General features: G+C 46.7%; 3 protein-coding genes across 13 annotated transcripts in view; all 3 read right to left on the reverse strand.

Annotated features, from left to right (window-relative positions):
- LOC142796438 (Na(+)/dicarboxylate cotransporter 3-like) overlaps window positions 1–11,525 on the reverse strand; it is a 136,823-nt gene extending 125,298 nt beyond the window's left edge. For both annotated transcript variants that reach the window (XM_075887062.1, XM_075887061.1), the window contains exon 1: window positions 10,214–11,525. The gene's annotated coding sequence lies outside the window, so the exon portion shown is untranslated. The remainder of the gene's footprint in view (window positions 1–10,213) is intronic.
- Window positions 11,526–11,659: 134 nt separating this feature from the next.
- On the reverse strand, window positions 11,660–17,813 carry LOC119170585 (RNA-binding protein 1). Of its 5 annotated transcripts, XM_075887067.1 has the most exons (7): window positions 17,609–17,765; window positions 16,455–16,649; window positions 15,961–16,053; window positions 13,854–13,883; window positions 12,869–13,258; window positions 11,961–12,215; window positions 11,660–11,888 (listed from the first exon to the last, which is right to left on the reverse strand). In XM_075887067.1, coding segments are annotated over exons 1-5 (468 nt in total). In that variant the 5' UTR covers window positions 17,611–17,765; the 3' UTR covers window positions 11,660–11,888; window positions 11,961–12,215; window positions 12,869–13,110. The 5 variants fall into 5 exon arrangements, with proteins under 5 accessions (XP_075743182.1, XP_075743184.1, XP_037277695.1 ...); XM_075887069.1 differs by having other exon boundaries at window positions 11,660–12,215; window positions 17,609–17,813; XM_037421798.2 differs by lacking the exon at window positions 12,869–13,258 and having other exon boundaries at window positions 12,107–12,215.
- Window positions 17,814–18,453: 640 nt separating this feature from the next.
- The window catches only part of LOC119170583 (serine/arginine-rich splicing factor 7), a 32,510-nt gene continuing 27,184 nt past the window's right edge, over window positions 18,454–23,779 (reverse strand). For all 6 annotated transcript variants that reach the window (XM_037421792.2, XM_037421793.2, XM_037421794.2 and 3 more), the window contains one exon: window positions 18,454–18,922. In XM_037421792.2, the coding sequence (XP_037277689.1) occupies window positions 18,844–18,922 (79 nt within the window). In that variant the 3' untranslated portion in view covers window positions 18,454–18,843. The remainder of the gene's footprint in view (window positions 18,923–23,779) is intronic.

The raw sequence follows: 23,779 nt of genomic DNA on the forward strand, positions 1-23,779 counted from the left end.
AGGGCTCCAGAAGTTTCGGCCACCCGGGGTGCTTTAACGTGTATCTGAACAACACGGACCTCAAGCATTTTCACCTCCATCGAAAATGCGGCCGCCATGACCGGAATTTGATTGATTGATTGATTGATTGATTGATATGTGGGGTTTAACGTCCCAAAACCACTTCATGATTATGAGAGACGCTATAGTGGAGGGCTCCGGAAATTTCGACCACCTGGGGTTCTTTAACGTGCACCCAAACGTGAGCGCACGGGCCTACAACATTTCCGCCTCCATCGGAAATGCAGCCGCCGCAGCCGGGATTCGAACCCGCGCCATGCGGGTCAGCAGCCGAGTACCTTAGCCACTAAACCACCGCGGCGGGGCGAATGACCGGAATTTGATTCCGCGACCTGCAAGGTCCGCAGCCGAGTGCCTTAGCACTAGACCACCACGGTGGGAGGTCACGAAGAAAGCTGTCACAACAGGTGCGTTGCCAGAATAGGGCACGGAAGAGGAGAGGCTGGAACCCCTTAAAATTTTCGTCAGCCTCCCTTAGACCCCCCCCCCCCCCTTTGTATAGCAAGCATAGACAAAACACAACACACAAGTTCTGTGCCTCCTAGAAGGAACACAATTGTCGTTTGTGCCTCACCCCGGAAAAAAATCCTGGCGCCGCTCCTGTGTCGAAATACCGTTGCTTCGCTTCATGTACATAAGGTTACAATGAGAAGCATGGGAAGTTGTATGTAGTAACTGGTAACTTCGAATGTGGGGTCTGCAGCTAAATGCGAAACTGCCCAAGCCATAGCCTCTTATATAAAATATAGGAGGCTATGCCCAAGCGCACACAATTATGCACGAGTGCACACTCGATCGGATTATCTTAAGAAACTTTGAGCTTTGAACTTTAAGGAATTTAATGGTGACGGCCATTAAATCTGGCGTTGACCACAAGTTCTCTTCGTTGAGTGCTATCTCGTTAAGGTCGTCCAAGTAGTTACCTTACCAACGAACCGGGTAGGCTGAGGACGAGAAAGTCGAACGTGTCCTGGTGCGGCCACGGGAATAACAGAGTATTCACGTAAGGTGAAATTCTTACTCGTTACCGCAGGGCATGGAGGAAGGAAAGCTAAGGAGAGGCAAAAAGTGTGGCGAAAGTCACGTGCTTTTCTATGGGGCTACTGGGGATAGTTAAGCACGGCGGCGCCTCGTTTTGACTGCATCACCACTCGTATGACAGCTATAGGTTGGGTTAGGTTAGCCGGTTGGAGTTCTCAATGTGCAACTTTATTCAGCTGTTGCACTTCAAAGATCATGCAATGTGCTAGAAGCCTTGTGAGCGTTGGCCTTCACTGTTGCAAGGTTAGTTTATATCGCTTGAGGTCGAAAGCGATCATTTTCGAAGCTCGCGATTACTTCTCCAAAAATGATTAACGCCGCAGCTTTTTTTTAATTAAAATGATGAAATAGGAGAGGTTGGTGCCATTGTGCATGGTGGCACCGGCTACTCTTTTTCTCTTAGTAGCCAAGATATGCCGTGCGATCAACAATAAGGGCACAAAAAGCGAGTCTGTACGACATACGATGTGAAAGTACACATTAAGGAAACTTCACGGGTCAGTTCACATACAGTTAATACGTTCATATGTCCCACACACAAGATCAGTTCTCCTCACATGGCAGTTCATATTCGCCTAATAGATAGATGCATATGTACACAATTTCCACATACAAAGTCAGTTCACACTGAGAAAGGTTATTACAACACATTAAAAACCACTATATGAATATTACATACTTCTTTTTTGCATGAAGACGACATCGCATACGGTAAGTCAATATTTCCACAAAATATTTGATTCCTCAAGAAACGTCTTGAAGGCAACTAGTGCTCTTTTCTGAAGACCTGCAGTTGGCCATGGACCAAGTATTTTCGTCACGGTGAAGGGCCTCCTATCCAAAAGTTGCAAACTTCCTCGTAATACTTGTCTTTGACTTTCATAATTCGTGCTCTCCAGAAGCAGGTGACGTACATCTTCCTTGGGGTGGCCGCAGGAGCACTCTGCATGTACTATATAGGCGCACGGTTTATCTTGTGTAGGAAGTGTCGCGTAAGTGCTGTACCATGCCGTAGGTGGTAAACCAATGTTTGAAATCTTCTATGTTCTCTTAACTCTGGCGGGATGCTTAGTTTTGTGCAAAGGTATAATAAGTATAAGTCTGAACTTTTAGATTTTTCGTCGCACCATTTGTCCTTGGTGACGCGTCAGGTTATCTCTCTGAGGAGCAGACGCATTTCAGTGTGTGAAATTGGCAGAACAAATCTCCCTTCGTTATTGTGGGTCCTATTTGCCACGACGTCTGCTGCAGCGTTTCCTGGAATGCTGCAGTGACCTGGAATTCGTGCTGACCCGCAGGGCGCGGGTTAGAATCCCGGCTGCGGCGGCTGCATTTCCGATGGAGGCGGAAATGTTGTAGGCCCGTGTGCTCAGATTTGGGTGCACGTTAAAGAACCCCAGGTGGTCTAAATTTCCGGAGTCCTCCACTACGGCGTCTCTCATAATCATATGGTGGTTTTGGGACGTTAAACCCCACATATCAATCAATCAACCTGGAATCCGTTTAAACGCGATCACGTGGCTCATGTTTCTTACATTTGCGTGTTCTTTTAAGGTCTCTTATAACAGAGAAGACTTCTGAAAGAGTTTTTTATAACTTTGCAGCGACGACAGAGCAGCCTGCGAATCGCTAAAAAATTGAGCCTTTTTTTTTTTCGGATGTTATAAAGCGTAACGCAGATAGAATAGACCTCTCCCTATTTGTAAACAGTGTGACGTCACTGCAGGCACCCCGCCCCCTACATCCTCTCTCGGAGCAGGTGCTGGTTGACAAGAGGGTTCCTCCGGCGGCATCTATCTGCATAGCAGAGCTGCGTGTCTGCATTCTTTCGACAAAATTTCTACATTGCTATGTCCTAAAGTCACAGCTTTTGAAAGAAGGGGGTCGCGGAAGGGTCACTGCTCATAGAGTGAAAATTTGCTCGTCGTAGTTGAATGGATGGAGAAACTTTGTTTAGAGTACTGAGAGACACGACTAGCACGCAGTGGGCTTCACCCACGTAGATGGCAGCCATAAAAAAATTTGATTTTTTTTTTTTTGAAAGCGAACGTTTTTATTGTACACGATTACTGGCACTTTGAGAAATATTTGCATGGCATGGATGTAAACTTACTCATTTTCCATCGTGGCATGTGCAATGCAGTTTTAAACGAGGTACAGCATTGGCGGATAGCATGTTTTTTAGCTGCTGTGCACGACGTCACGGATAACATTCTCACTCATTGACCAAAAGTCTGGTCGGAGATGAATGACAAAAAAAAAAACACTTCTTGCTGTGGGTTAGGCTGAAGTTAACATATCCTTGTGAAAATCAAAGGGAAGTTCTGCCGCGACGTTTGTCAATAACCTGGTGAAAATTCATGTGATGTAAAACGCAACATCATAATAATATATAATATTATCTGGCACAGTTAACTTGCTGCATTTGACACCTATAACGTGTTTTCGTATCTATCGCTCCTTTAGACCTGATACACAAACTTCTAACGTGCATTGTCACTTTCTAAGGATCAATCCGTAGAAGTACAAAGTAGATGAGAAACAAAAATCTCCCCTGTTTCCATTGACACGTATCAGGTATCCGATATCACGAGTTATCGCCGTGGTGGAGCATATATGCAGATTTGGCAACGCTACTGATGCGTAGTCGTATATATCACCAGGAGATCATGCACTTTTATTTTTCTGCGCGCCACGCATACGCTGAAATGTACCCACTCACGGATGATCGCGTCGAATGTAATTTTACCTTGACTACAATGTCAGATTGTAAAGTTCCATCGACAATCGGTTTCTGAAACCGGCCCACGACGAATACCAGTGTTTTCGCAAACAGGACGCATCGCATTATTCACACTGCACACACCTCGAACAATATTCCCAGTTTCACCGTCCGTAAAGGTGAACCAATATTGTCGATGCCTTTCAACGCACACTACACGCCACAGTCAACACTGCACATTTTCGAAGAAGATGCCGCTGTTCCTCGTACAGGCCGCCACGTGTGTTCACTTCTCCGAAATAAACAGCCAGCCAGCGTGGCGAACATTTCATCACGCGCTTTATCGCACACCTACATGTTCACTGACACATGCCACAGCAAATGTTGCCACTGTGAGATCAAGATTAAGCTTTCAAAAAGAAAAAAAATTGCCCCAAGCACCGAGCGACTGCACCCCACTCAGCCACGGGCGGGAGTGTTTTGCCAACGACCCCCTTGCACGTGCACCGGTGACGTCACGCTGTGACGTACCCTGGTAGAGGTCTATTGCAAACATCTCCGCAGCGGTAGAAGACGTCACTGGAGGAGTGAGATCCAAGGAGGAAAATTATTATCTACTCTGTTTACCTCATGCCTCGGTAGTAATGCTTTATGTTCCTGGGCAATTTCGTGTATCTTACATCAATTTGTTTTTTTTTAAGTGTGAGGTTCAATAAATGCGAATCATGCCAAGTTGAAATGCTTTTTGTAAAACATGGCGACAAGTTTCGACAGCTCGTATTACGGAGAACGGCAGATGATGAGCTTCGGCGATTACGAAAGAACTCGATGTTGCCTGTGGGACTCCCATGCATTCACTTAATCCCCTTGCCAGTAATCTCTGAAGACGCTCCTCCGTAGTTTCCGATGAATCCTAAAGAACCAGTGCTGAATATGCAATCTTTTGTTTTATTAGTGCGTTATACACTTGCAGTAGTGAAGACCCTATTGGAAAAATTGCCATGGTGGATACTGGAAAACATGGTGGGCGTAGTGGAAATAATAGTGGGCATGGTGGAAATAATAGTGGGCATGGTGGAAAGTATGATGGCTATGGTGGGACGTAGTGGAAAATATGGTGGTTATGCCGGGACATACTGGGTGGTATGGTGTACGGATGATGGGTAAAGTGGAAATGATGGTGGAAAGCAGAGGCTAGATAGTGGGCAATCATGGGACACTCTGCCCACCATTGCGATAATGCTGAGAAGCCCTAAGCATATGGTGGGTGGTGCTTATTATGGTGGGCCACATGGTGTACCAAGCTGAGAAACTCTTCCCACCACTGCCATAATGCTGGGAAGCACTAAGCAGATGACGGGTGCTGCTTGGTATGGTGGGCCACATAGTGTACCAAGCTGAGAAGCTCTGCCCACCATCGCGATAATGCTGGGAAGCAGTAAGCAGATGATGGGTGGGCTGATAATGGCGGGCAAATTATATAGTGTACCAAGCTGGGATCTGTACACTACATGTTCTACCATCATGATTTCCACCAAAGGTTAGGCCTACTGACCGAGCCCGTACAATTGTGTTACCCGTGCTTCCGGGTTTCAGAATACACGATTACGACGATTAAGTATGACAATACAGCGCAGCCATATGGCATCAATTACCCTAAATGCGGCATTTTTCATTGTGTATGCTGTTCGCTCAAGAAGCAACAAACATCGATGCGACGCGATTAAAGCACTCCCAGAGAACGTAATTTAGTGTCTTCTCACCGACAGCCGCCGGTCGCACTCGGCGGCACTTCTCTAGCTTTTGTACGAGAACTCAGACGTGGGAATTCGTGTGCTTGGTGAACCATTATGATAGCGTAATGTTTCCGGTGCACTGCATTCGTTTTGGCCAAGCCGTTATGTAGTTGTTGCTTTAGCGAAAGAGCAACAGCATTGCGCTGGCACGACCGCCCTCTACATTGCGCGAAAAGCATCCCAATACTCAATCAAATAAATTAGGCGGGCGTATCTATGAAATGAGCCTAGAAGCGTCATAAAGCGTGAGCAGATGTCGCCCTTTAGAACGAGCGCGAAACGGATATTAAACTTGGCAGACCCCACCGGTAAACTGTTGCTGCTCCCCAGTCCACTTGGTTTTTTTTTTCCTTTAAGTTGTGAAATGTAAAAAAAAATAGCACTAGTGCCAATAACATAGTGGCAATCGTTACAGGGCGCAGTTGCTTGTGTTTAATAAATGTGCAATTTTTAGTAGCAGGTGTAGATCTTGTCTATGTTGTGTACACGACAAACATAACTTAAGTTGAACCTTAAGTTTGTACGCCAACTAAGTATTTAACACGCAACCACCGTCATGTTGGTGTGGCGCAGTGGTTAGCGTCTTCGAATGGGAATCCGCAGGTTGCACGTTCGATCCTCCGTGGCGCCTTGTTTTTTTTTTTTTTTTTACGGGACGGGTGTTTTTTTATACCGTTTTTATAGAATTCTTTTTTATTTTTTGTGGCAGCTCGTCACGGTGATTCTGACGTCATTTTGCGCTCAAGTGTTGCCGGCACTGCAGCACCCACCATACCCACCATGCGCCATGGTGGGTGTTTCCCACCATTCACCCACTACATTAATCCACTATAATGGTGGGTGGTGGTTTCCACCATGCCCACCATTCGTTTTTTTCCGATAGGGGAGACTGATCCCCCCGTGTTGATTGATTGATATGTGGGGTTTAACGTCCCAAAACCACCATATGATTATGAGAGACGCCGTAGTGGAGGGCTCCGGAAATTTCGACCACCTAAGGTTCTTTAACGTGCGCCCAAATCTGAGCACACGGGCCTACACCATTTCCGCCTCAATGGGAAATGCAGCCGCCGCAGCCGGGATGATCCCCCCGTGTTGTACCAGCTGTTCGACGTAGCACGTCTATTACCATGTTGGCCCCTTTTACAGTACGCGGAGGTGCGACGCCCACGACAAGTGTCTATCAAGGGTAACGCCAAGGAATTTATGTTATTTCACCAATGTCAACGTCTGTCCATCTTTCACGTACGAAAGACTCAAGCATCTGTCTTTCAAAAACTTGTTGACTCCATCAAGACCACGTTGTAGCACTGCTTGAACTTCGCATATATCTGGTCCTGAGGCCCATATGCATGCTGTCATCTGCGTCAAGTGAATACTTCAATCCGCTTGGTAACTTTCCCGGTAACGCCGCCATGACACAGTTGAAGAGGAGTTCACTTAGAACATTCCCTTGTGGGACAACCTGTGTGACGGAATAAAAGTTGCTTTGTGCTTCAGTTGTTTCCATGTATACGTTCCTATCGCTCAAAAATTTGAAATCCATCGCATTGATCGACCACATAGTCCAAGTTCTAACATCCCCGCCAGCACGTGAATGTGACTGACTGAGTCGAATGCTTTCTGAATGTCGAGAAATAACGCTATTGTGATGTTTACAAACATGCTTTCGTGCTCAACACATGTGACAACGTCTAATGTCGCATACATTGTGAAACACCCTTGACGGAAACCTGTCATATAGTCTGACAACACTTTTGTATGTTCACACTACGAGAAATGTTGGCAAGATACGCCATGTTCCACTTCAATACACCTAGGAGCAACTGGTTGACTTCCTGAAAAATTTTGGTGTGACATCTGCCTACCGTCAGACACGCTTCAAACGACGAGAAGATGGTGCAATAGAATCTCACCCTCTGAGGGCTGCTATTCTGAAATTCAGAGAAGACAGGCCAATGCCAGAAAGGGTACATGTGGGCTTCACAAGTCACCCCGTTAAAAAATACCTGGGTCCTGCCCTGAGGTGTTACAACTGCCAGAGATTTCGTCATTTAGCGAAGGGATGTCACAGTCTACGTCCGCTGCAAGATATGCTCAGAGAACCATCACCACACAGAGTGTAAGTCCGTGCTGCAGCCAAAGTGTGCCAACTGTGAAGGACATCATACGACTTCCTATTCTGGATGCCCTCAGAACAGAGCTGCCTCAAGATGATGCTGGCAAGAGTTGCTTCCACGTAATGTGCCCCCACCTAACCCTGACACTGTAAGACATGGCTCCAATTTCCCACAAAGAGCTGGACCAGGCAGATAGATTGAGCCATTCTGCAGCTTTAAAGAAACCGAGTCGACAACAAGATCCGCCCTTAGAGAATCAGGTTCATCTCTCGCAGACACCATGGCAGGCACCTCCTCAAAAATCATCTCAGCGGTTATCTGATACTCCTCCTCGGCGTTCACCTCCGACCACGGATGGACCTTCAGCGCCGGTTAGTGATTACGTATCTGTACCTTTGGCTGATATGATCCTACCGATGGTATTCACAGCTCTTCGTGCAATTCTCAGTGCTCTTCCACAGGCAAACAACCTACCGGAGGTAAAAGCATTACTCCCAATGGAGCCGCTAGTGCCCCCACAAACTCAGTCAGCTTCACGGCAGGCTTACTATGAATGGTTGCTATAACAATGTCTTCATATATCAGTAGAATGCTAACAGCCTTCAAAATAAGTCAGCCGATTTTGGTGAACTCCTTGCTGAACATAGCTTCCCTGTATTATGCATACAGGAAGCAGGTGTGCGAGATGATTTCAGACTGTCCAACTACGTGATATATAAGTCGTCCTGCAGAGTTGGAAAGATCAGAGTGATGCTTTGTGTTAGAAAGGACCTGCCATCCTATTTAATAGTCAAGTGACTTAGATATACCCGAGTATGTGGCCTGTAAAATATCCTTTAGAAATAAAAGTGTCACTGTGATAAGCCTTTATCTATAATCTTCTGGCAAAATATCTTTAGACAACCTAGTTAATGCACTTGATATTGCAGACTCATAGACTTTAACGCTCATAATGTAATCTGGGGCAGTGAACACACCTACTCTTGCGGAAATGTTATCGAATGCGCTGCTGAGAAATGCAATTTGACAATGCTAAATGATACCTCTCCAACGTTTATCAGAGGATATCGTTACTCCAGTTGTATAGATGTTATGCTATGCTCACAGGACCTTCTTCAGTGTTCCAAATGGTCAATAAATATCGAAACGCATGGCAGTGATCACTTCCAAATTCTGGTAGGACATAGACTTTCGAGGAGTACAAGGACTCCACGCTGCTCAAAATATAATAACTGGCAACATTCTCGTCATCGCATAACAAATGCATTAGGCGAAAAACCAAACTTAGAAACTTTTATTACCGAGCGACTTTTACAACATTAGCAGCAAGCAAGTCATAGCGCCAAATAAGTATAGTGCAGTTGACAGGGAATACGACCACTTAAGAACAATCGGAAAACGGGCAGAACAGGTTTACCGTAGCAGATGGCACAGAAGATGGCACAGAAAGCTCACGCAACATCACACCGTCGCTTACAGCAAGTTAGGCAGCGGGCGATGGCGACAATACAGCTCGTCATTTAGTCTTTTCACTCATGTGCCTAGAATATGGGCGATCGTCCTTTTCAAGCTCTTGCCACCCTTTTCAAGCTCTTGCCATAGAGGGCGGCAAGGGGTTTGCCCTGAACACTCCACCAACAAATGTTGCTGACGAGTTCTGCCAGTTAATAACCAGACCAGGAATCACAACTGCATAACCACAATTTACAAGTTTCAGAGCACTTGCCACTCAAAAGGTTCGAGCGTGTTTTATGTTGGAACACCCTCAACTTGATGGCAAGTTTAGCCTCGACGAACTTAAGTGTGCCATTGAGTTCTGTCGTACAAAAACCGCTGCGGGACCAGATGGCATTGCGTACATGATGCTGAAGAACCTTGGACCAGCAAGAAAAATGGCACTGCTAGAGCTATGATATGATGCCTGGATATCAGAGATTCTTCCCGATTCATGGAAATTCGGACAAGCAATTCTAGTCCTAAAACCAGGAAAGACCTCTTTATGTATACGATAATTCGGCGCCGCAGCTTCATTGTTTTCATTCGGCACTGTGCTGTTGCGTGAACGAATGCAGCCTAAAATTCCTAGGCGAGAACGGCAGCGTCTACGGCTCTTAATGCGAGAGGCGGCGGTGAGCCGTTCTCGTGTACGACGGTATCAACTATCAGGAAGCAGTGCGTGGCCCACTGTTCTCACCGGAGCTTGCAGGGTCGGGAATAAGACGTGCCTGTCACAGCAAGGCGATTTATTGTTTGAATTATGGATTTCTGTTTACGTTTTGCGCGTGGTAACCTCGTCTTTGGCGAAGCTTTATTATTACTTTGTTTTTTCGATATCGTCGCAGCGAACGATACTCGTGCGCACGTATCGTGACACACGACAAAAAAAATGATTCGGAGGTGCTTCATCCGGCTAAATATCAAGAATAATTAAATAACATTTCACTGTTACACAATGTTCCGGACCTCGAACTTACCGTATTTGCAGAAGAAATCAGGCTGTCATGGCGATAATCCGGCCGATTGGCGCAATTGCTCTCGCATTCAGCGGATTAAAACACTTAAGTGCAACGCTGCAAGTGATTGTAGATTGACGCTATGTACTGTAATGATTCTCCGAATGGCACATAGGCGCTATACAAGCGAGTATCGCAGCACGTTTGCTCGTAATCGGCACAAAAGTTTCGCTTTCCCAGCGCGTCTATCGGGTGGCGGCGCGTCCGAAATCTGCCGCCCCCCTCGCTGACACCCGTTGCGCATGCGCGAGCCGCCGTAGCACGCCCAGCATTGCGAGGAGTCTTCTACTCTTCCCTACTTCCGGCTTCACAAAACGTGACGTAACGGCCTCTCCAGGCCGCAGGGCTAGATTGAAGTACCCACCCGCTGAAAAGCCGCCGAATAAGCACCACTCGACAATACGGTGATTATTAGACGCGAACATTTTTCACACCCAGGCTGTGCAGTCGTATCAACCTGGATGTTTCAAATAACTTAATTCAAAACTTGCAGGGCAGCTCATGCCAGCCCCTCTCTACCACATTATCTGGGCGCGTACGGCAGCGACACACACTGTCAAACACGGCACCAATCCTGCATTTTGAATAACCAACCCGAGCAGTGGGAGGCTATGCTTGCTCGTCACGAATGATTGACAGTCCCCAGTTAGAAAACAGGTTTTCCTGCAGAGCTGCGTTTGAAATGGGCCCTCGAGCTCAGAGTGAAAATTCCAAACACCTTAAACTCCTCGAGAAGCACAGAAAAAGAGCATCCCTGTGCTTGTGGTGCTCTGGGTGCGTATAATTTACCCTATTATGTACAAACTAGCCCAGCACTTCACCTACAGCGTCTTTTAACAATCAGCCTAAACATCCATGCTTGCAAAAAAATCAGTTAAAACATGAGAACTTTTTGGTACATGTGGTTTATGTGAACACGGCTCCGTCGACCCTGTAAAGTTGTCGTCTTATGGCGCACTTGTCTCGCGAATAGGCCACATTTCGGGTTCACAATTTCCGGCACCAAATAAAACCTTTCTACAGGTCAACGTTTCAAGCCAACATGTAGGGTTATATACATATCGGGAAGATTCCAACATGGCAACAATTTCATGCCAAAGACTCCTTTTTGTGGTCGTGAATCTGCATGCCATGCGACTATACTGTGGGTTCATGGATGCAACAAAGAACATGAGAGACACCATATCTACTTGGAGAACGGAGCTCTGGAGAAAGCAGTAATCAACTCTCAATGAAAATTCTGCACGATTCTGGGGGCAGTTGCACACATTTGCTTGCCAGACTACACACATTTGCAACCAGACTTTTCTATCTTCAGTATACTACATCAGCTGTACAGCTACAGCACTTGCGTCCACTAAAAGATGTACCCTGTAGCAGTCTGCACACACAAGCAAGCACCACATGATGGGAGTTGAAAAGCCTTTATTGTGAACTCTGCCAATTCCATTAGCTACATGACAAATATGAAATTTTTTTTTCTAGCTTTTCTTTATCTGAAAACAAACTTGTATGAAAACAAAAAGGTATGAAATCAGACATGAAATGTGTCGGAAACTGCATGTCCTGCTTCCCCAGTCTTCCCACAGTCCATCGCAGGATGCCAGCAGCACGGCAGAGTGGCCAGCCCTCAGCCCTGCACAGTTGGGACGCCATGCTTGCACAATGCACACCGCTGGCAGCTCTCAAAGGAGCCAAGAATACACACACATGCGATGCGAAGAAGGCCAGTTGAGAATGCTTTTTTAAGCTGAGAGGTGTGTGAACAGCGCTCGAAGCACGATGCAGTTTTCTGCTGGCAAGTCGATGCGAAGGTATCTGCGCAGTGGCCTGAAATGCAATGAAAGGCCCTACCTTTCAGCGCCTCTCCCGAGAGAGTGAGCGGCTTCCAGTGGACCTGCGCAAGCTGCGGGAGCGGCTACGACTGCGGCTTCGGGAGTAACGTCTTCTAGGCGAGCGAGACCTGCAAGGACAATTTAGGAATTTACCTTTTGCACATTTGCGAGCCAAGTGCAACCTTTACAGATAGGAAATTAACTGCTTTTCTTTTAGGCATTCCAAGTTCATGCATCTGCCAATCAGTTCATCCGACAGCACCGACCAAGGTTTCTGTCAGGCAATCGATCCGCTCGCAACAACTGGTTAACTTTGCCTCAGACTAACACCTCATTACTTGCTTGAAAATACCCATGCAAAGAATGTGCAACATTTTAACAGCAGAATAAAGTGTTGCTTCAAATCCAGCAGGCCCGATTCAATACAATGTGCATATTTATAAAGCCCTAATTTACACATTATCAGATTGCCTACAGTATAACACCATCTACCACATTGTGCTGCCTCCCAAACTGACACTAACAACCAATGGCTTGATAGCCATTAACCAAGTGCTGTTTGCAGCACACTAAGTGTTAACCAAAATATTTAATGAATAGTTGCAAAGCTACACAAAAAAATTCAAGTGTGAGGCGGCACACATAGACCTAGGCAAACAGTTAAACCTTGCCTGACAGCCGCTCTCTGCACTATGCCCGGCCTGCAACAAGAGAGGGTCACGGAAGGTGGCCCTTTTCGAAAGTCCTGCAATCCCCGCGAAAATGACAGCAAACGGGTAACCTGTGCCAGTTGGCAAAGAAGAGCGTTGAGCGCCGACCGGCCAGCTAGGCGAGCGGTGGCGTAGCGAAGGGGGGCACGAGAAGGGAAGAAGGCGCCTGCCACCAAATGCGTTGCCATCCCCCAGCGAAGGAGTGTGTTCGTTGGTTGGGAAGCTGTTGGCGCTGGCATTGCTGCCTCGATTCGCTCGCACAGGGGCGGCGTCCTGATGTTTTCTTTCTCAAGGGGTGAGGGGGGTTGGTGGCTCAGCCAGCCGCGTCGGCGGCAAACCCTTCCCGCGCAGCGAGATAGAAGTGTGGTGGTGGTTGTTGTTGTTGACGAAGGAGAAAGGTGGTGGTAGGTTGGGTCACTTTAGTCCCTCGGGGGGCAGAGTTAGAGGTGATGTCGCATGCCCTGAAAGGTGCCCCATCACGAGAATCATTACAGGAACCTGCACACGGGAACGGCCCCAGACGCCAAGCCCAGGCATCAAGTGTGGCTACACCAGACTAGGGCCGTTCGGGATTAAAGAAGAAAATAAAACACAAATACAAGTTAGCACATAGACCTTAATAAAAACACAAGGCCTCTATAAACTGGGTATCTTTAACAAAACAATACTTACTAAAGAGGGATGCCAAACCACAAAATTGAGTCACAAAACATATTGCTAAGAAACCGTGAAAAAGGAGTCGCTACATGGTCTCAACTCACCACCTAACCATTTGGGAAACTAATACACAACTGCCTGGGCTTGGGCACATCTCAATTTGCAATTCAGTAAGAAGGTTGACAGCAAACACATTCCTCACACTGCCCTCGTTCTATATGCAGTGATCAACGGACACACCTTCCGCCACCAACATGTTAAGTGCAATCCTGGGGATACAAAACAAGGCAAGCATAGATAAGAAGAAACCAAAGTGTGACAGAGCCAGTTCAGCAGCTCTAAGCAGTGACAAGAAAACACAGACATCACAGGCACACAGCCTGCACAGAAGAAACCTACCTGGACCGCCTAGCGCCGTAACCTCCGTAGCTAGAAAAGCAAAAGAAAAACAAAGGAAGGAACACTGATTTTGCATGCAATAATTAAAGAGGAATTTAATTAGTAGAGTTCATTGAATACATGACATTATACAAGCTCTCTTCAGTTTAAATGATTGCGCCATCTTCTGAAAGGAAGCCCCCAAGCAAAAAAGAAATCAGAATAAACACTCTGAAATCACGAAATTTCAGACATAATGTCATCAAGCTAACACCCCAGAGAAAAAGAGATCTGTATAAAGCTGCATACCCACTGTAATATACTGTTATATTATAGCGAGCTATTGTAAAATCTCGAGCAAGCACCCCTCTTTTTCTTGCAAAATCTGAAATATGTGCAAATGACTAACTAGACACGTTCTCTCCCCTCATAGCATTTATTTTTTTTCAACCTCCCCCAGCAACAGAAATTGGCAGCAGTAGCTAGGAACCCAAGCCTGAGAATCTTTAGATATGTACGCACTTTATCAGTGCTTTTACAGTGTGGTGCCACAGACGTGCATTCTGGGATGTCAAAAATGGTTGGAACATCATTTCTTCCTTGTCCTAACATGAAATTTTAAAAGAGCATAGCTGCCAACCTAGCAGCATGAAAATTCAGGAGACCTCAGCTTTTCTTGCATATGGGGAACCCAGAACCAGACATGTGTGCCTTCGTTGCTTTCGCCCACTGATACTGCAAAAGCATGGCATTTTAGAAGCTCGGTCATTGTGTTTTCGGCATCTGCAGACATTTCCCCGTCAATGACAGTTGTACCGCTTCGCGTCCTCACACTTCGAGAACATTTTCTGAAATAATGGTCCTGCATCACTACCGAGAGCGGTGTTCCACAATAAATCCCAAGAATAGGCATTCTGCGTGAATCCCACGGTCTTCGCAGCTTTTTTTGGAAGAAACTTCTGACGTTGCCTAAACACGCAGCACGAACGTAGTTCTGATGCTTTTGTGAAGCGGTGCGCACTTTTAGGTGGGCCTTTCCGCCATGCGAAACGCTTATATCACAGGCGGATTTGGTACACAATACTTATCACCTTTCTGCGAAGTCACAAAGCACGGAAACTCAGAGTCCGCAAACAACTGTAGGTATTTGGCTTCGGCGTGGCCATGGGCTTTCCAACTGAACACGGCATAATACGCAACCCTACAACAACGTCACAAACACAACCAACGCCTAGGCAGGAGGCGTAGGCTTAGCGAACAAATTGCGGAAGCCAAGACGCAGAAGTACTATTACCTTTTCCCTCACCTTCTTTTCGTACAATAGCAAGCGCATTTCGCGGCTGGGTGCCAGCTTTTTTTTTTTTTTTTGCCCAGATATGCGGTACATACTTAACGGTACTATACTGCATGGTTAGAATAAAGTAGTAGTGCACTGGCAAGTGTTCTTCTACAGAACCGCAACAGTAAAGAAAGGCTGACGTACCCACTTGATTAATAAACTAAAATACACCTTGGCTTTTCGGGAGATTTGGGATAGCATTAGTATAATCGGCCGATGAGGTCGTAATGAGGGAGAGTCTCCCGGACAATCGGTAGAGTTGGCAGGTATGAAAGAGGCTTCCCCCGCAGACCAGTAAAAGCAGTAAATGCATGTATATATTCAATAAACATTTCTTCAGAAGCACAGGCATGCATGCATTCTTCTAAGCTGTTCTTCCACCACCGTGACCGAGCAAGGGTCCCACCTCCAAATCTTGTCCGATTATCTTTGACTGTGGGGTAAAATAATAAGGGAGGGGGGCTCGCTCGGGATTTAATGGTGGGTAAAATCAGCACTGCTACAATGCAAGGCTCGTAAATTTTTATATACGCGCTCTGCAGTTTAAATGATTGCTCCATCTTCTGAAAGAAAGCCCCTAATTCAAGTAATTGTCACGAAGACTGTCTGATGCTAGTGAGCCAAGTATCAATGTGGCAGCCTATGACAGATAATTGCAGTCACAATAAAAGCATCTTAACAAGAAATCCTTTTCCTGCCTAAGCCGCTCTAACACTGTAGCTATTATCAATGGTTACAAGGCGTTAATGAATTTTTGTACATACTTGAAAGGAGCCACAAGACACTTACCGAGGCGGCGGCACAGGTGGGCGCCTGCTAGCTCCACCACGGCGCGATCGGCCATGGGACATTTCGACCCTGACCCTTGTTCCACAAAGACGACTGCACATATTAAAGATTGGCAGACGATTGAACCGCTAAAATTAATCTGAATAAGGATAGTGAATAGCCAACATTAGGAAGTGCGAAATAGTTTGAGCAAATCAAAATGTTAAAATCAAGAAATGGTGAACTCTAACAAATTATCGGTATCACCGACATCATGACAACCTGTTGCTGAGGCTGGAGTGAGGAAGACAGCCACCAATAAAAACACTAATTATGATTTGAATTGTGACAGTAACTAAAAGAGGAATACGAAATTAATTGGGTATGCAACGACAAGCTGCATACGTGCAGCGATCCAGGACAGAGTCCGGAGGCATGGCTACTTGTTAAGCCGGTCATTTTGAAAACTGCTAAGTCATTCGTGCAATCTTGCGAAGCAGTGAGGCCCCGCTTACCTGCCATCCAGAGCACGGCAGGCATCTTCAGCGTCACGTGAGTCCTCAAACTCGACAAAGGCAAAGCCTGGAGGGTTGCGGGCCACCCAGACATTGCGCAAGGGGCCGAACTTGGTGAAGGCCGCCTCAATCTCGTGCTTGGCTGCCCCGCTACCCAGGTTACCCACGTACACTTTGCAGTCAAGGCTCCACTCCCTGCCGGCAAATAGATAAAAAAGTGTGAGCAAAACATGGTATCGGAACAGGATGTACAGCACCGAAACAGGATGCACATGACTGACGTACTGCCGGTTCTCTCCATGTGCCGCAAAACCACCATTTCCTCTCATGTTCCTCTCCGCCCGAGTCAGGTGTGCTCAACGAAGAAATAGCGTAATGTGTACGTCCCGCACAGACTGATAACCGAAACTGCGATTTCAAAGCGAGCTCTTCGTCCGTTCGAAAACGATGAAAGCTGTACCAGGGTATCCAAGCGCCGGTGGCTCGAAGGACTGCCAAATGCAATTAATAAAAAAGGCCGGAAACACGATCAGGAGCTGACATTACGAACGCCTGAATAAGACCCTAAAATCAAAACCGACAAACTGATGTTGAGGTGAGTCCGCAAATAAAAGGAATATAGACCTTAATAGCAAAGAGGAATGTTGGATCGATCGGGGGGCTTGTTTTCTGGCGAAAGGTGCATGAACGCGCGCTGCGAAGTAGCGGCCAGTGCCGCTCCACCGTCCTAAAGACCTCTGCTGGCGAAATACACTGCACTGCGGCAAACGCAGGTGGCATCAGAAAGTCGATGCACCCACAGCACACGTGCCTGCGAAATACTCGGCTAACGATCGCAGCTTTCTCACGAAAGTTACCGTCACCTGTCTGTCGCTACTACGGCGACATTAACTAACCTTTAAATTTGAAACATTTACGCCCACGCCATTCGCAAAAAAAGCCGTTGGATTTTTGTTTAAGCGTAGCGCACAATTGCGAAAAGTGGTTCACAGCGCGACGCAGTCGGCCACACTAAAGAATGCAGCGAGGCGTAGCTACAAATAGGCTTAGGACTTCGGCATACGCTAATCTCGCCAAATGCTGCAGTTTTCCGGCTAACCGAAAAACCGGCTCGCGCGTTACTGCGCTAGAGCAAATAGATCAAAAGTACTCACATTTTGAGAAGTTGAGCAGCCCAGTACTTTTTGCAGAGCTTTCGGCTTCCGAGCGTCCTACGCACACTCGCCGCACGGTCTTGAGTCCAAGCTCGCGGTAAACGCCCTCTAGCGGTGGTAGCAGCGGCGACGGTGCACGAGCCGAAATGGCGCTGGCAGCGGTCGCAGTACACAACCAATGAGAAGCGGCCGTGTGTGCTCTTCTTTTATTAATTTCAGCAATATCGGTGCACTATTTCTCTCTTCGTATGACTAGGACCCATTACGAAGGGCTCATTCGCAATCGATTAGGATCGATTAAGGCGTATTAAAAATTTCTAGAACTTTGTACTGCACTCATTAATCTCAAATGGACTTAACATTGATTGCGAGGACAAGACATAACATTATGTAGAATTCAGATAAAATTAATGGGTTTCGCGGTGTAGTGGCACACCACAACTCGCGCAGAGCAACATTTAGTCCAAACCCTTTCATTACTCCACTGTATCAGTTATCACCCTCCCGAAATTAAGACACCTAATTTTCGTCCAACCAGACATGAAATTATGCTGTTTCCAGGCCGTGCAAGCTCTAGAATTTTATGTCGACATGCAAGTGAATTATTTTTGTTCACTGTTAGTGAGTAATGATGTCAAAAGACTAGACAAACCAATGCACCAGTGAATTGAACAATTACTGCCAAGTCCTTTGGATACAAGGCATATCAACAATGCAGGTTGCAAATTTCAGAGCCCTACAAGTTGGCCCATCATTACACTCAACCACAGCCACCATGCTGATGGTAGTGGTCATGTAGTGTATGCAACTCCACAGGTAGGCAAAAGCAGACACAAGAGGCATGATGACAGACAGCACAGTTTATTGTTCACAGCAAAAGAACGTATGGAGGTAATCATCTGTGGCAAGATGGCTTGTGGGCAGCTGAACTGATTGTGGGTATTTCACTTGGAATGTCCTCGACTCAATGACAACACAATTCCTCCCCACAGAACCTTTGCGGAAATTAAATTGCCCTACGAGAATGAAAACATCGCCACAGGAACAAATGAATGAGAAGTGCTATGCCTATTTAGCCAAGCTGAGGAGGTCGCACGTGAGATGTCTGCAATGTGGGTTTGGGAGAGAATGCTGATGAGCTTTTTCTTTTTGCTATTTAAATTGATGAAAACAGGAGTGATGAGATTTTCTGCTGCTGCTGGCACCTGCACTTAAAGAAGCATGTGTGCGTGTTCTCAGTCAAGGTTTCCATTGCGAGAATCTCTGCGACTCGGCGACTTGGATCCACTGCGGCCCCTCTTGGCAATGGGAGATCTGTCGAGGCAAAAATGAAGCATGGTTTGGTGCACGACAAAGACGGCACATCTATGTAATGCAGTGAGTGAAAATTATGTAAAACACAGGTGACATTTCTGCTGACCCATTCTGAGTAGTTCTTATACAATCTAAAACAATCTTCAGTACACATCTAAAACCAATGCCAAGCGATTTTTTTTTTTCTTTCAAACAATCGCCAACAGTTCAGGTGGTGAAAGCTTCAACGAAAGTTTTTCAGAAACCTGAAATTTCCACTAATACTTGGTTCTATTCCTGATCTATATGTAACAAACTATCTATGGCACATCTCAATTTCTGTTATGCAGAATGCATAATATCAATGTAAAGAGCAGACTGCCAATACCCAAAGAAATAAATGAGATTCCATTTATTGTAAGTACACAAGGGTATTTGTTTTTTGCCAAAGCATGGAAACAATTCTGGTTCTGTCACACAACTGTGCGAAAGCACACCATGGCAATACAAAGGAGCTTTTCAAAACTCCAAGGAAATCCAACAGCTGGGTGGCAGAGTGTACGACTCAACTTTCGAGAAAATTAACAGTTTCCTGGTACACTTCATGAAAAAAACACCTGCTTCATGGCAAAGCCGGCATATCAGTATTACTAGAGCTGTACACTACAACGCTGGTTCGAGGGTGCTAAATAATAAATGTACCCTGGCAGCTATAAAAGCTGTCGTTTCAGACCTACAATCGATGCACAAAACCCGATCCTAAGTTAGAAGAATCCACTGCCAGAGGGTTTCAGTGCTTAAAATTCCCGAAGCCTATAAGCACTAGATCCGAAGGGTCACGTAGCAGTGCTGCCAACAAGTCTGAGAATGAGATGAGCACTGGCTGCGTTGAAACTTATATCAATGAGCAACTTCCAGCGACTTCCAAGAAACGTGCAGAGCACATGTATTGCTTATCACACCCAGTGTTTCATTTCAGATGGCTAGATGCAGGCAGGCTAGGTTAGACATTCCATGACAAAATATTCCCTTTGGAGGTGTAGCACATCCTCTTATGTCATGCCCAGATACCTGCGCCTGCGGCATCACAAAGAAACAATATAAAAGCTTGTGCTTGGCCGGCGCGGCGAAGACAGGGGACAACTCCAATTGCATGCCTTCTCTCCTGTTTCTATTCGCCTCTGTGATTGTGTCGGCTGTAATATCGAAAGTGTTGCCTCGGGCCACCGGGTAGCGGTCAAAGCATGTCAACAAATACCGGTAGCCTTGGCCGCTTTACCCGGTGGCCCGAGGCAACACCACTTTCTGACATTACAGGCGCCACAATTGCAGAGGCGTTAGTCTCCACTTGCGTTGCACGGTTCGGCTGCCTGACAACAATACTCACTCACCGCGGCCGTCAGTTTGAGTCATCGCTCTTCGCAGAACTTCTAAAGCTGCTCGGAACAGCCCGTTTGATAAAAGCTGCTTACCACCCTCAAACGAACGGCCTCGCGGAACGCTTTCAGCGGCAGCTCACAGCAGCATTGACAGCGCACGGAACCCGAAACAAATGGGTCGAGTCACTTCCCCTCACTCTTCTGGGCATCCGATGCGCATACAAAGAAGAGCTCTCCTGCACCACAGCAGAGCTTCTTTATGGCACCACACTTCGCCTCCCGGCCGACGCCCCAACACCCCCTCGCCCTGCATGCTCCTACAGCCAGCGAATATGTGAGCCTGCTTCGTGCAAGCTTTCCGGATTCTTCAGCCGCAACCGGCGCGTCCTAACCAAGCCCGGGCAGCGTACATCATGCCAGACCTAGACAAAGCTTCACATGTGTTCGTGCGGTACAGGCCTGTGCGTGGTTCACTGCAGCCTCACTACCTCAGGCCCTTCCCAGTGCTGGAGCGTCTTCCATCGAACTTTGTTGTGGGCATGAATGGATCACGTGAACTATAGTACTCGAGCGCTTGAAGCCAGCCTACTGTGAACACGTGTCTCTTCTGTTTCGGCATCTTGCCTCACTATGCCACGCTCACCTCTGTCCCTTTGTCACTCATTCTCAGCCCGTCTCAAGGTTCATTGGGACCCACTTTGCCCGCGGCCATAGTAATCTTCCGCCGCAGTGGTCTGCTCACTTGGGGGGGGGGGGAGCTCTGTAGCGCATCCTCTTATGACAAACCCCAATGCCGGCGCCTGAGCCATCACAAAAACAAAATAAAAGCTTGTGCTTGGCCGGCGAAGACAGGGACAAATCAAACCACATGCATTCTCTCCCGTTTCTCCTCTTTTCCTTTTGCATCATCCCGCGCGCCTGCTCGCACTTTTGGGAAACAATAAACCAGTTCCTAACCAGATGTAGCTCTCGGTTCCTCCTGCATGCGCACTCTACAGAGGCAACCTCTAAGGGTTGTCAAACACCAGCTCAGTTCAAAATAAAGAATGATAGTGGTGTAGCAATTTCATTTTTGAGGTTATTAGTCAATGACACTAGACTGCTTCCGTCAATTTTGCTGGCCCAATTAAATCAAGTCAAAATTATGATAACTGGATTACCAGCAAGCTGTAGGCAAGGTAGGATGTCCTCCAACATGACTATATCATAATGTGTAAATCCTTGAGACTCTCTCTCAAAACTAAGAATTGCTTGTAGATTGCACACATTCGTTTCAAGGACTTTACTTCCTTTGGCATCACTATCTACGTCAAAACCTGCCGTAATTACTGAATTTAGGTGATTCAGCAAGACAATCATGTCTCAACCCCCATCCCTTCTACTATTTTAAGTTGCGATAACTGCATAAAGCTTTTAAAGTTTCAGCAGTACTGTTAACCCGACCATACTGAACTCGGGTAAATAAAACTATTCTTTACATCGAACCACTTTTGATCACAGCAATTCATTAATGCGATTGCACGGAACATCAAACAAGAATGCCAGAACACTTGCTAGTACAGTATAACCTCGTTACGACGAATCTGCTTACAACAGGCATTCGGATAGTACATACCAATTTGCAGCGCTATGCTGATCTCCCTATCTGTACTATTGATCAAGATTCGTTTAAAACAGATCCGGGTACAACGAACATTCGGATATAATGAACTAAAATAAGAGGCCAGAAAAGTAATCAGCACTCCTTTACAGCGGACTTTTCACATCATTTGGCATACTTCCAGAACTGGAACAACAAGCCTACGGTGTCAACACAGGAGGCGACCGTGCTTGGCTTGAATCAATCTGGTTAATGAAGCTTACTATGACTAATGGCTAATGCACTGTACAAAAATCAATGCATAACTTTTAATGTTAGCGTTATCATAGCAAAAAAAAATGTCTGCTTATCGACTTAAAAAAAACATTCAAGCAATACTTTCTTAGCAATTGCATGCTTTTGCTTAAGTAAAAAAAAAAGTTGATAGCAAGCGCTCGCTAGGTAGCAGCCCCTCTCGAAACTCAAAATAGAAGTTACGGTTGGAATGGCGCTAACAGCGGGTGCTTGTCCGGCCGAGGCCGTTTTCGACGTTTTGTTAGTCCTTTCCTCATGTGTTGTGTGCATTGGTTCGTTGTGCATGTATGGTGTCATGGGGCCCACGGAGCCGAACAAATAAGCCAATGCCGTGCGTTGTAAGCCACTGCAAGTGACGAAGCATAAACAGATATGCCTGAAAAACAAGCTTGATATCATTGAGCAAGTTGAGAAGAGAAAAGAGCACGTGGACGTCGCCGTAGTGTACGGCTTGTCGAAGGAAGTATCGGGCGACTTACAACCCAAGAGGTTTGATTGATATGTGGGGTTTAACGTCCCAAAACCACCGTATGATTATGAGAGACGCCGTAGTGGAGGGCTCCGGAAATTTCAACCACCTGGGGTTCTTTAACGTGCACCCAAATCTGAGCACACGGGCCTACACCATTTCCGCCTCCATCGGAAAAACCCAAGAGGTTTGTTTCAGCTCCGTAAAGCTTCATATCCCGACGTCGAAAAGGCCCTGCTGATGCAGCTTCCCGTCACCTGTTCGCAGAATATCCCCGTGAATAGACTGCTGCTACGAAAATGCGTGGAGCAACTTGCGTTTGTTCTTAAGGGGGGACGCGGCACTTCGGGACCGAAAATCAGCCATAAAATCGAGTTTTCGCGGACCTTCTTTTCGCGTTCCCGACATCATTGCGCACCTATTTACAAAATTTCATAGCCGAATACCATCAACTTTTATCGTTATTCAATTTTAAAAAACCGAAAACGGGCGTCCTGCCCTTTAAATTGAGGGCGAATAGCGCAGGTTTCGGCTCTACGATACGCGGGAACTACGCGCTCGATCGGCGCCATTTTGGTCTTGTTTGAAAGAACGCGTTTTCAGCTGTTTTTTTTTTATTTAGTAAGCAACATTGAGCGTTTCCCCGGCTCGAAAAACGGGGCCTCAAAGACGAAGAGCCGCGCTCACTGCCATTGGCTAAACGGCGCACGTGACTGAAATGGCGCTTTCCGGTTGGCTGGAAGCTCGCGGCTTGCGCCTGCATACGCGACCCGACGCCATTTTGAAAGGGTTACCGCTGTGACGCCTCGAAATCGGCAGAGCACTCTGAAGCTTCTGATCGTATCGCCATGCCTGGAAACGCAAAAAAGTATCGGACCGTGCACGCATTTGGCCGCAGGAAACGCAAAGGTCGTGGGAGAAAGTCTACGAAGTCATCAGAGCCCTTGGTTGACTCCGACGAACGATGTGTCGACGCTCCGCGGCCGTTCAGCGATGGTGCGACCGAGCGCGTTGCCTCCGACGACGATGACGGTGAAGCGAACTCCGGACGACTACGAATCGACGCCAAGGTGGTGACAAACGCCGAAGTTGAAGAAAATCATGCCCGGGAGAAAGCGACGCTCGACCGGCTTTCA

Source organism: Rhipicephalus microplus, chromosome 2 (assembly GCF_043290135.1).
Source record: "Rhipicephalus microplus isolate Deutch F79 chromosome 2, USDA_Rmic, whole genome shotgun sequence".
NCBI lineage: Eukaryota > Metazoa > Arthropoda > Arachnida > Ixodida > Ixodidae > Rhipicephalus > Rhipicephalus microplus.